Here is a 13,417-nt window from a genome sequence, read left to right as displayed (position 1 = left end):
GTGAAAAATATTTAATACAAGTGGTGCACATGTGTGGTACATTGTTTGGTGCATTGTCCTGTATGGTCTCCACACAACCATCACGCAATCTGAATTAATTAGGAGTTTACATATGCCACTGAAATTAGATAAAATAAAGATAAAAACTTAAATGCATTGTCCACAATACAAGTGTGATGTGCATCCTAATATTTCATTCCTTGGTTATTTCAGTCATGCACTGACAACTGTGGTTTATCAATTTTGAAGTCCCTTAAAAAGCCATGTCCACCTGTTTTACACATAAATATATGTACAGGTCTTGGGAAGTGCTGCTGTGAATATCTTTAGTGTATCCAGAGGGAGCTGAGAGTAATCTCATCACTGTCCTCAAGTGATGTCACTTGAGTTAGTGGCTGTGGTTGAAAAGTCAAATAATCTCTTCTACTGAGGTCAAGAAAAAGATTTGAAGGAGAATTAATTAGGACTTAGGAAAAGACAACTACGTGGAGAGAGAATCCGGCAGCAATTATGCTAGGAACTCATGCCCAAAGAAAAGAGTTTCAGTTTATACTAGGGAGCATGTAACCATCAGCTACGCATCGGAAGAAACAAAACAGATATTGTTCAAACTGAAAACAAAAACAAAACAAACAGGATGTTGAAGTAATGTAACACAAACGTGCAGAAAGTTGAGCAATTAATCTTCCTTTTGATCCTTTTTTTTAACTGTACATAGTGAAGCTATAGGATTATAGCATCCAGACAGGCATACATTTTATTTTTCATTTCAACTTTCATGTAATCTTTCCTTCATCTGCAGAGAGCCCATCGTCCCCAGAGCCAAATGTCCAGGAGGGGCAGGGCAGCTTCAAGTTGGAGGGTTGGTGGTTAAAGCTAAGTCAGTTCCATGGCCTGATTGTCAAGAGGTTCCACTGTGCCAAGAGGAATACCAAGGGCCTCTTCTCTCAGATCCTCCTGCCTGCATTCTTCGTCTGTGTGGCCATGACTGTGGCTTTATCTGTGCCTGAGATTGGTGAGATTTCACATAAGGTTTAGAGCAGATTTCTATCCTGGTTCTCAGGACAGAGAACAATTGTTTTATTTGTCCTAGCAGGACAGGCAGTGAGTGCACTGAGAGAAAAAGCAGGTTCACACACACTGTTGTACTGCTGGGGTGTTCAATGCTATTGATAATATTGATGAAGCTATTTATTGGCGATAACAGTTCTGTTCCTGAGTGCATCTGTAAATCAGTCTACTTCTTAACTGCATTTAACCTACACTTCAAACAACTACTATATTTGCTTCTCCATGAAAGACTCTTATTGTGCCAGATAATATGATATTGCTGGTGTTGGAAGAAGCGTTCAAAGCCATTACTTAAGTAAAAGTGTAAATACGACACTATAAAACACTTAATTGTGAGAAAAGTCCTGAATTTTAAATCCTACTGAAGTAAAATACAGAAGTAGTATCAGCAAGATGTAGTTAAAGTATAAAGTAAAAGTACTCATTATGCAAAAAAGCTTTGTGGTGCTTTATTTTATATTTTTGTATTATATACACTGCCTGTATGACTGACTTCTGAAACTGCAGAGTGGACAATGTGGTAACAGTATTTTTAATTTAAAGTTGCAATCTTGAAGATCTGTATTTCATTATCTTTGCAGGTTTATTTTTGAACCACACATTTGTGAACACACGTCACTAACTTTGTGTTAGTAATTCTAGGTCCTTGTAATTTTGTGGAGGAGTCATACCAGTGCAAAATGCAAGGGCTTCTTCATAATTTCATCAGTGCATCATAAGCTCAGTCACCATTGTGTTGCCTCATTTGGTTGTATATAGTGACTTAAAGAGGACCTGTAATGTTTTCCCTCTTATAGTGTGTTCTATAGCTTTTTGTGCATGTAAATGGTCAACAGAGTTGTAAGACTCAAAGTTCCCACCAGAGGGAATAACTCTGTCAGGGCAAAACTCAGTTTTCTCATTTGTATGAAACTGTTGGGGGTTCAGGGCTCAGGGCTCTTTTTAATCATGACAAACTCTTGAGTCCTGGTTCACACAGAGGGTGAAGAGAGTACAGTATGAATTGTACAGAAGAAGAAAAATTATGTTCTTTTTTGGAACATTAAAACATGTAAATCTATTTTAGCAGACACCAAGAATAAAACGATGGACACTAAAAATGACCATAATAGGTCCTCTTTAAAAGACAGTCTTTAAATGAAATTCTTAGAGATTGCTACTTTGTCTGGAGAAAAAGGCAATTTGTGACACTAGAATTATGAAACTTTTTTTTTTTTTAGAAAATACTTGAAACAAGTTAATTTGCTTAAAAAACAGGGATGGCACTTTGTCACTTTTTAACAGTAAGACCTAACAGATTCATCCTAGCACTAAATTTACTAACCTGGGTGTCAAATAAATATTGATTAAATAGTGAAGTCCGAAGTATTTCTCCCTGAAATGTAGTGAAGTAGAAGAGTAAAGTAGTAAAAAAATGAAGTACTTGACTATAGTATAATAATCTTCATGTTGAATGGTGGCAGAGCTGCTCATGTTCATGCTCAGGCTGAAAACACTTTACTGATATATTATCACCATGTAAAGTTGTGGCTCTTATGGTAGCAGACACAGAACAACATTCATCTGGAGTCATGTCTGTGTCCACCTGGTGACTTTTTAGGTAATGCTTGCTTACTAGCTGGTTGCTAACTATGTCTGTCTGCTGTTTGGTGTTGATTAGCTTATCTACAGTGGGTTCAACAGAGCATGTCACTGGAAACAGCTGCCTGCTGCTAAACATGGTTAATGAAAGTGCTGAGACTGAACAGTACCACTAAATTTGAAACCAAACCAGAACAGTGAGCTTAAAAGAAACAGTGCAAAAGTGTGAACAGCTGAGAAAAACTACAGAGTCTTACCTTTGTTGTATGTTGATAGTTTTTTTGATCCATTGTTGATATGAAAATATGTTAAAATAAAGCCCAATTTTAATTAACAATAAAATAAACAAAAACAAAAAAACCCATAAAAGTATGTGATAGAATGTAAATGGTTAAGGATTTATGATGCACTGGACAAAACATTAAAATACTAACTGGTGGATGATTCCATCTGTCTTGATTTACAGGAGACTTGCCCCCCCTGATCTTGTCTCCATCTCAGTATCATAATTATACCCAACCTCGAGGCAACTTCATTCCCTACGCTAATGAAGACAGACCCCAGTACAGGTAAGATGACACTTGTTTTACAGTTACATTTAGTGCACTTTTTTTTATCTGATGTTTTTACAGTGATGCTGCACAAACATAAGGGTCATTGTTCATATTTTAAGATAGGAGTAATTGTAGAAAATATTATGCAGTGAGTCGCTCCTTAAAGGAGTTGCTCTAATCCATTTCCTATAACACACTGTACAATCCCTCTTTGATTGTAATGGCATAAGTTAAGGATTGGCTCAAATTTTTAAATCAATCTAAAAACAATACTCACATGCCCAAACATTAGATGGACTGATGGTCACTTTAAATGTTCCTCAAACTGGTCTTTCTAAAGTGATTTCAGTGTAAGAGATGCAGGGCAAAATCCACAGCCTGCATTTCAAAATTCAGATGAAGCTAATATAAGGCTATAGTGGGACGTCCTCCAAACGTAGTCTTTTAATCCCAAGTGTCCTCTTTGTGCTTCCACACACAGTGTTTCCATGCTGAACTGTGGTAGCAGGATAGAAAAAAAGGGAATTTGATGCTGATAAAACTGTAAGATAATAACTTGATTTGTCTAACTTAGTCTGCTGAAGTGTCGTATTAACTGTAGCTGAACTTTCAAATAGATTTTTTTACACGCAACAAAGACTGTAGACTGCATATTTTTTTCCCCTTCACTTCCAGTGAAATCAATGTGCAGTACAGTGCATATGAACATGTGAGTGTGGTTTTAAGATAGATTTTAAAAATGTGAACATATCCTTTAAGATGTCACCTCTGCTCTATTCTCATGTAGAAATGATACATTAACAGTCAAATGGGATTTGCACAGTGTTCAACATGCACTGCTCTGACTGGCTGATAGTCACTCTGTTAGACGCAGCACAAAGGAGAAGAAACTTGTCATTATAATCTGTTTTTCTGACACCAATTATTAATTGGCGCTTTCATTCAGTGGGTATAAATAACAAAATGACATTACTGTAACATTATCTAACTCCCAACCCTTTTACTCTAAATGTCAGAGGTCTACATTAGAAGTCTTATCCTTAGTATAAACTGTAAGGGATAAAAGAAAATGTATTTATTTATTGCATGGTTTACTGATCCATTCCCGCAGGTTTCCATATTTATTTTCTATCTACTTACCCTCAGTGAGGTCCTGAAAGGAGAAACTGTCCAAAGGGAGGTGTTTTTTCTGGTCTGGTTACAAGATTAAATAAGATACTTAAGTTATTTGTTTTTTATTACACATTATAAAAGATATGAATGTGTAATTACAATTGTAATAGAGGCTTGATACTGAAGGATGCTGGTTTTTAGGTAATGTAGCTGAACACAGTGGGCATGGGGTCAGGGTTCAAGATTCCATGTACAGGTAGAATGGAGGTTTAGGCCACAACACTTGGTCTAAACAAAACAGACAATACAAGATCATCTCAAAGTTCTAATGTAATAATCTAAAACAACTACTAACATATAATATCAGGCATACTGCATGGCTTACAAGAACAAAAGAAACTCACATTATACTCAAACACCTGTTTCAGGGAGAGAGCTCAGGGTTCTGCTGCAGGTAGACAAAGGGCTTGCACCTGAGCTCAGTCCCCTCTATAAGCTCTGTTGAGTGGTTGGCCACTCCTTCTTCCCTCTCCTGAGGCAGCTCCTCCTCCAAACCTGCTCTTCACAACAACCATTTATTCTGTAAAACTGTATATTCATAGGAAAAATAGCCTGACTGCCTGCAGACTTAGGCCCAGTTCAGAACTGCTTATGTGTACAATAACTGCTTAAGTATGCTAATGGTGATTCTTCCTGCGGCTGAGTTTCAGGAGGTTTATCCACAATGACGCTGTGTGATCACTGATTAACAGCTGCCCTTGGCTTTTGGATATGCACTGCACAAAGGTCAAGTGTGTGGTGGAGGCTGCCTTCACAGCAGTCAGGATGATAGAAGAGGGGTGGGGGCTGGTCAAAGGGGGTTCAGTTACAGTGGAGAAGTAAAGGCAAATAAAAATTGAAAATCATTCCTTTCCTTTTATGGCCCAAAATTGTTTGTAGTTTCAGTAGTTAACTACACAAAATGGCCAATGTTATATACAGAAATGTTACAATGACCTTTTACAAGACACATTTAACAAACATGTCCTTTGCTTCTGGCAGTTTGTATTTAAAATGTAGAGGCCCTGCACTTGTGTTCACTTACTTTAGCTGATTTGACCAATTCACAGTGTTTGTGAGATTGACTTCTGTTAGCTGTGTTGCACCTGTTAGGTTGAAGCAGCAGAAGAAGCAGAGTTCTGTGTGGCCCAAATACTATAAATGAGATCACGTGAGGATTTTAAACGCTGAAATAAGCCTTTATTTCAACCACATTCTGAAAGTAGCACCTTTGTCCTCCCCTGTTAGGAGTAAGCAGTTGCCAGACGCCAGTCCACAGAAGATCATCAACACCCTCCGTCTGCCCTCGGGCGTGGGTGCTACTTGTGTCCTCAAAACCCCCTATAATAGCACCCTGGACCAGCTGGCCCAGACCCTCAACCCTAGTGCCAACAACTCCAAGACCCTGGCTGCCCGCTACTTTGACTCCATGTGTCTGGACTCGTTCACACAGGGGGTCCCCCTCTCCAACTTCGTGCCTCCACCACCTTCACCAGCACCTTCAGATGACCCAGACCCTCGCTTTGAGGATGGACTGTGGAACTTCACAATCGCCCCTCCAACCACAGTTCATGGTGAGTCCATGTGCAACCCACTGAAATATGTGCAGTTTTAAATATACCTCCTGAACAGTTCAGGCTGAAATACATCAGACTGAACTGTTCTGGTGATAACTGGTGATAACTGACATACATACAAGCAATAAATAAAGCATACACACAGTAACTAAGTTGACCAGTCCAGACAGCGCTGCTCCAACAACAGGTGGTTAAACCTACCTGGTCAGTGCCTTGTAACAGAAGTGTTCTAATCACAAGAGCAAAATAATAATAATAATCATTTTAAAAAGAAAAAAAAAAAATCCCCAATTATTTCATTATATTGAAATAATAATAATAATAAGAGCAATAGAACAAACTAATGTCATTTTCTATTACCACTTTGACCTTCATTGTAAATAGAACCAGCTTCTGTCCCTGCTTTGCCGGGAGCTGCACTTCAGTCTGTTTCTAACACATCTTTTTTTCCAGTGCTGAGCCAGTCTCCCAAAAATTTGCACTTGAGTCAGGAAAAAGTTCCACCATCAACACAGGACACATCAGTTCTCAACTGGTTTAAGGAAGGCCTGTATATCTGGGATTTTCCATCACAACAGTCTCTATAGTTTTTACTCAGAATGATGCAGAAATCATCTGATGACAATGGTCACAATGGTTGGAGCTGAAAGGCTACAGTAACTCAGATAACCACTCCTTACAACTGTGATGAGCAGAAAAGAATGAAGAACATGTCCAGCCGTGAGGCGGATGGACTACAACAGCAGGTTCCACTCCTGTCACCAAGAACAGAAACCTGAGGCAGCAGTGGACACAGACTCACCAACACTTGACAGGTGAAGACCTGGTCTGATGGATCTGGATTTCTGCTGAGGCAGCAGGTGGAAGGGTCAGAATTCAGCATCAGCAGCATGAATCCATGGATCCAACCTGCCTTGTGTCAACAGCCCAGACTGGTGGTGGTGGTGGTGCAATGGTGTGAGAAATGTTTTTTTTGACTCACTTTGGACCCTTAGTACCAAACAGTCATGATCTGAATGCCACAGTCTATCTGAGTGTAGCTGCTGGCCGTGTTCGTCCCTTTATGGCCACAATTTACCACCTTCAAATGGCTTATTCCGGAGATGTGGTAGAACAGGAGATTGGCAGCATGAATGTGCAGCTGAATGTATTTTATCAGCTGGCTGACTGAAATAGCTGGGACATAACGTGGAGCTGAGCCATTGTTAATGTTATTGATTCGACCTGTGCTTTTCCCTCTATGAGAAGTTCAACGTGTCTGATATGAAAAAACTGTACTGAATTAACAACACCTCTCTTATGTTTGCTCAGAGCCTGTGACATCACCTCCCACCCTCCCTCTGTCCATTCACGAACCAGTCCGCTGTACCTGCTCCATGCAGGGGACAGGCTTCTCCTGCCCCAGTGGGGTGGGAGGACGGCCCCCCCTCATGAAGGTGGTGACGGGTGACATCCTGGTGGACATTACAGGCCGCAACGTCTCTGAGTATCTGCTCTTCACGTCAGACAGACTGCGCCTGCACAGGTAGGACTGCTGTGGGAACATTTCATGATTTAAGAAGCATCTGAAATGAAATAGTGACAACTTGCCGAGTTTCACAGTTATATCAGAGGGTCTGATAGATGTGCAAAATCAAGGGGCAATGGAGGGGTAAAGTTATACTAGGGATTACTTGATATTATTATTCAGACCAGTGATTATGGTATTATCCACATTAAAATGTCTTACACGTGTCCATGCTGCTGCTTCCTTACATCCAAATTTAATGTCTTAGATTTAAAGTATTGTCACACATACAAACCAGAGGGAATTTTCTTCAGGGTGACATTTAGACCCCCAATTTATGTTGACAGTAAAATGAAACAGAGTTCATATCATATAGATATGAATGACCTACACATGTCTCTTGTGTAGGTATCTTCTGTCCATATCATGTAGATTGCGTACAGCAAAGCTTCTTACCTACTCAGATGAAAATCCACACAATCCTCACTGGCAGGTTACATTTAAAGGTCTACATTTACATTACATCAGCAAAACGTATGAATAAATGTATCAAATACGCATATCTATGGGACACAAAACCAGACTACCTACGGTGTTCCTTATCAAGTAACTGCAAAACACAGCAAGGATGAAAACTATTCAAACAACCAAGCACCAGACTTGTCTGCAGGCTATAAACAAACAAATCACAAATCACACAACCCAATAGGCTGTCTGACTACTGATATTAAATGTGAGATTGGGAAATTTGAAATTCGCTCTGGCAGGAACTGTCCCTGCTGTTGAGTGTCTGTATGGACACAACACAATGTAGAACTAACGGCCACGTTACATTTAATCAATTACAAGCAATAGAACTCCAAACACAGAGAGAGAGAGGAGGGGTTTGACTCCGCCCACCGTGATGTTTTCATATTGGGCACTGCCCTTTGAATGCCATTGCTATTTTTAGTCCAGAAAAATCATTGTACATAAATACAGGTAATTCCAATAGTTCACTTATTTAATTTTTTCTTGCCACTGTACATGTTCATTTATTGCTGTTGTACTGACTGTATGAAGAGTTTGTAACACAAAATGAAAGAAAGTGTGAGTAACCACGACTGTAATACAAGCCGCCAACTAGGATCTTGCATAAATACAACTATGAACTACAATGTAAATATAGCAAAGTGTCTGATTCAGATCAGATAGAGGAAAATCGAAACATGACATGAATCAGACCAAACAAAGATTTAAATGAAGAGAAGGAAATTAAATAGACATAATTAATAAGAAGAGCATAATTATAGTTAATAAATAAAGATAACATACAATGTACATTGCCCCAAAGACATCCAAACAAATTATACTTAATTATGCACATACAGTATTTTCAGTACAGTCAGTACTTAGCCAGTATTGCAATTGAGTATCCAGCCCTGACACATACACTATTTACGGGGACAATACAATAAAAAGTGTAAAGTAGTGTAAGACTTCAGCAGTGTAAAGCCACCATATCCTCTGTTTTACTATGAGAGCACTCTGGATAAGTGCATTTCCCAAAATGTTAAACTATTCCTTTAACTTTTATTTCATTGCTCTTCACTGTAACTACATCTTGTCCTAGTTACACAGTGATGCAGTAGAGGTGAAAAACTATAATAACACTTAAGACTACTTATTTTTGTTATCTATTTTGTTCACTGACTTTGTTCTCAATAGATATGGTGGTTTAACAGTGGGGAACATCCAGAAATCAATCCCAGCATCCTTTGGGAGAAAGATACCTCCAATGGTTCGCAAAATAGCAGTTCGAAGATCAGCTCAGGTAAGGCGGGCCCTCTGAACTTTGGGTTAGGATTCTACAGTACACATAACAGCTGACAGAGCAACCTCTTGTGTTCAGGTTCTGTACAACAACAAAGGTTATCACAGCATGCCAACATATCTGAACGTCCTCAACAACGCCATCTTGCGTGCCAACCTACCTGCATCCAAGGGCAACCCTGCTGCCTATGGTAATTACATACCAGTTACATAACTGACTGTAATGTTAACTGAAGTTGTGTAAGTCTGTGCCAGCTCCTGGTTTTGGTTATTATTATATACACAAATGGGGTTGTTGTGTTGTGTGTATGTGTTTTACAGGTATCACACTGACAAACCACCCAATGAATCGAACCAGCGCCAGCCTATCTTTGGACTACTTGTAAGTTGCTCATCAGCACCAGTATTAGTACCTTAAAGATAATATAAAGGACTTAATTACAACTTTAGGGCTTATTTTTGTAGTTTTTTTAACAGCTATAGTTAATCGCTTACATCTTGGAACATTTCCCATGCAAATTTACAGGCTTGAACTGAACTTCCATAATTAACTCTGTGTCCAGCAGTAGGGAAGTTTTACAAGGTAACCCAACCAGTTTGTCTTTTTGAATTCAGGGTTATAAAATCTTTTCAGATAAAATCATGGATGTTTGTTATTGGATTGTTTATGTCCCAGCCATGCAGAGTAAATTTCCTGTGACCTCTCTTTATGTATCTATATTCCCTGCTCTTTTCTTCTCTCCTCTCCTCTCCTTTCCCTTCCACTCATCTCCTCTTCTCTCCCTTCCCCTGTATCTCCAGGCTCCAGGGGACAGATGTGGTGATTGCAATCTTCATAATTGTGGCCATGTCCTTTGTGCCAGCCAGCTTTGTGGTTTTCCTGGTTGCAGAGAAATCCACAAAGGCCAAACACCTGCAGTTTGTCAGCGGCTGTGACCCTGTCATCTACTGGCTGGCTAACTACATATGGGACATGGTGAGGAGGATACATGTGTGGGTGCGTGTGTGTGACTGATGCGGAGGTGAACTACTCTTTGTCAGACATACTGTAAATATTGTAGTCTCTCCAGGTCTGAAGGTTTTCTTTTCTCTCATCGATCCTCAGCTCAACTACCTGGTTCCTGCCACATGCTGTGTTATTATTCTGTTTGTGTTCGACCTGCCAGCCTACACCTCCCCAACCAACTTCCCTGCAGTCCTCTCCCTCTTTCTTCTGTATGGGTGAGGCATCTGACGGCACACACACACAGACACACACACACACACACACACACACACACATACATACACATACACACACACACACACACACATATTACTCTTCTGCTGTACTATACTCTATTGTATAATAGTCATGTTCAGTTCAATGTTCATATTTAATGTGAATAAATTCATTGACTTTTTTTACTTGTTCACGAGTGAGGGTAGAGGGGAGCGGGAGTTGGACAGGCAGGGCGGGGTGGCGTCAGAAGTGATGCGGACGCTGAACCAGTCTGTCGTGGTAAAGAGAGAGCTGAGCCAAAAGGCAAAACTCTCAATTTACTGGTCCTTCTATGTTCCCACCCTCACCTATGTTGACGAACTATGGGTAGTGACCGAAAGAATGAGATCCAGGATACAAGTGGTCATCATGAGTTTTCTCCGGAAGGTGGCTGGGCTCTCCCTTAGAGATAGGGTGAGAGGCTCAGTCATTCGGGAGAGGCTCAGAGTTGAACCGCTGCTCCTATGCATCGAAAGGAGCTAGTTGAGGTGCTTCGGGCACTTTGTCAGGATGCCCCCCGGACGCCTCCTAGGGGAGGTTTTCCAGGCATGCCCCACTGGGAGGAGACCTGGGACACACTGGAGAGATTATATCTCTCAGCTGGCCTGGGAACTCCTTGGAATTCCCCCGGAAGAGCTGGTGGAGGTGGCTGGGGAGAGGGAGGTCTGGGCATCTCTGCTGGGGCTGCTACCCCTGCAATCCGGACCCACATAAGGAGTAGAAAATAGATGGATCGAAGCATCCTTGTATTTTTGGCCAATATGAAATAGGTCTTAAATTGCATTCATAATGGTCTTAAAAAGTCTTACATTTAACTTGTTGTGACCTGCAGAAACCCTGGAGATGTTGAATCTAAAGCCTGCCCACAAAGAAAAGTCATTTCATTTAGCACAAGTGAGAGGAAAGCAAAAAACAATTTCCTTTTATATATGATTTGGAGATGTGAGGGAGTAGAGCTCCTGCCAAATGTGGGAGACACCTGGAACTTCCGGGGCAGGTGGAAGGTTCCACAGTTCCCCTTAACTGCCAGTTCTCAATCAGATTTGGACAGTGGAAATTTCAAGCTGGAAGTGCTTTGATATTCATTTTTATAGCCTCTTACTTTGTAGGTATCAGTTTGCTTAATTTTTTAGATCCTCAATCAGTTGCTGAGTTGTTGAGTGTTATCACAGTATGAAGAGTCAAAGAATGTATTAGCTCCGCAAATGTCATCAGCTGATGATTCCTAATGACAATTCTTGACCTGCCCTTGTTTTGGCTTAGAGGCAGAAGTTTAAAGTGACCAAACCAAGACAAATAAAAACCAAGACTGTCTGACTGAAGAAATACCACTACATCACAAAGCTTGCAAATGACTAAACATAAGAAGCCTGGAAGTCTGTGAGCAAAGAACCGTTATTCTTGGCTAAAAGTGGTTAAAGATAAGAAATGAGTGCAAGAAAGAGGAAGCGTGAGAAAATAGTTCAGTGAAAGAGTGACAGCCTCAACTGCAGACCACACTCCGCCATGCTTTGCCTTCATCCTGATGTTTGATGAGGAATAAATTCCCTGCATATGTGACCTAGACAAAGAGCAGCAATTCTGGCTGTAGCTTGGAATACAGTCACAATCACTACTGTGAAATGAAAATGATCTGTTTAGGATGCAGTTTCACAGCATTTAAACTAAGCGAAGCTTTGGATGTCCTCAGTGATTTTGTTCAGGATGAGTGCTCTTTCTTCCAGGTGGTCCATTACTCCTATCATGTACCCAGCATCCTTCTGGTTCGAGGTCCCCAGTACAGCCTACGTGTTCCTCATAGTCATCAACCTCTTCATAGGCATCACTGCAACCGTTGCCACCTTCCTCCTCCAGCTCTTTGAACATGATAAGGTCAGTTTGACTCCTGATACTGTAACCTCAGGTACTGCAGTTTGCCAAACATATTCTGAGGTTTTAACTCCTAATGTCAAATGTCAGCAATTTGTCAGCTTGCATAAAGATTAGAGATTAGATGTTACAGTCAGACACGTCACTCTCATATTTCGACAAAATGAATTAAGATGTACACTCACCGGCCACTTCAGTAGGTACACCTTGCTAGTACTGGGTTGGACCCCTTTTACCTTCAGAACTGCCTTAATTCTTTGTGGCATAGATTCAACAAGGTGCTGGAAACATTCCTCAGAGATTTTGGTCCATATTGACATGACAGCATCACACAGTTGCTGCAGATTTGTCAGCTGCACATCCATGATGTGAGTCTCCCATTCCACCACATCCCAAAGGTGCTCCAGTGGATTGAGATCTGGTGACTGTGGAGGCCATTTCAGTACAGTGAACTTTTGTCATGTTCAAGAAACCAAATTGAGATGATTTGAGCTTTGTGACATGGTGCGTTATCCTGCTGGAAGCAGCCATCAGAAGATGGTTCACTGTGGTCATAAAGGGATGGACATGGTCAGCAACAATACTCAGGTAGGCTGTGCCTTTTAAACGATGCTCAATTGGTACTAAGGGGCCCAAAGTGTGCCAAGAAAATATCCCCCACAACATTAAACCAACACCACCAGCCAGAACTGTGGACATGGCAGGATGGATCCATGCTTTCATGTTGTTGACGCTACCATCCAAATGTTGCAGCAGAAATCAAGACTCATCAGACCAGACAACATTTTTACAATTTTCTATTGTGCAGTTTTGTTGACCCTGTGTGAACTGTAGCCTCAGTTTACTGTTTTTAGCTGACAGGAGTGGCCCCCGGTGTGTTCTTCTGCTGCTGTAGCCCATCTGCTTCAAGGTTTGAAGTGTTGTGTTCATAGATGCTCTTCTGCAGACCTTGGTTGTAACAAGTGGTTATTTGAATTACTGTTGCCTTCCTATCAGCTCGAAGCAGTCTGGCCATTCTCCTCTGACCTCTGGC

General features: G+C 40.7%; 1 protein-coding gene across 3 annotated transcripts in view; it reads left to right on the top strand.

Annotated features, from left to right (window-relative positions):
- Nucleotides 1-13,417, top strand: part of abca2 (ATP-binding cassette, sub-family A (ABC1), member 2) — a 96,342-nt gene that overhangs the window by 69,861 nt on the left and 13,064 nt on the right. For all 3 annotated transcript variants that reach the window (XM_071481854.1, XM_071481853.1, XM_071481852.1), the window contains 10 exons: nt 803-1,015; nt 3,119-3,221; nt 5,607-5,932; nt 7,247-7,460; nt 9,150-9,255; nt 9,334-9,445; nt 9,576-9,636; nt 10,056-10,230; nt 10,360-10,475; nt 12,240-12,387. In XM_071481854.1, coding sequence (XP_071337955.1) covers nt 803-1,015; nt 3,119-3,221; nt 5,607-5,932; nt 7,247-7,460; nt 9,150-9,255; nt 9,334-9,445; nt 9,576-9,636; nt 10,056-10,230; nt 10,360-10,475; nt 12,240-12,387 — 1,574 coding nt within the window. The remainder of the gene's footprint in view (nt 1-802; nt 1,016-3,118; nt 3,222-5,606; nt 5,933-7,246; nt 7,461-9,149; nt 9,256-9,333; nt 9,446-9,575; nt 9,637-10,055; nt 10,231-10,359; nt 10,476-12,239; nt 12,388-13,417) is intronic.

This window comes from Trachinotus anak, unplaced genomic scaffold (assembly GCF_046630095.1).
Source record: "Trachinotus anak isolate AG129_WGS33_773 ecotype Australia unplaced genomic scaffold, CSIRO_AGI_Tana_v1 ptg000008l, whole genome shotgun sequence".
NCBI lineage: Eukaryota > Metazoa > Chordata > Actinopteri > Carangiformes > Carangidae > Trachinotus > Trachinotus anak.
The sequence above is the reverse complement of the archived record's forward strand: the minus strand, read 5'-3'. Positions and strand labels throughout refer to the sequence as shown.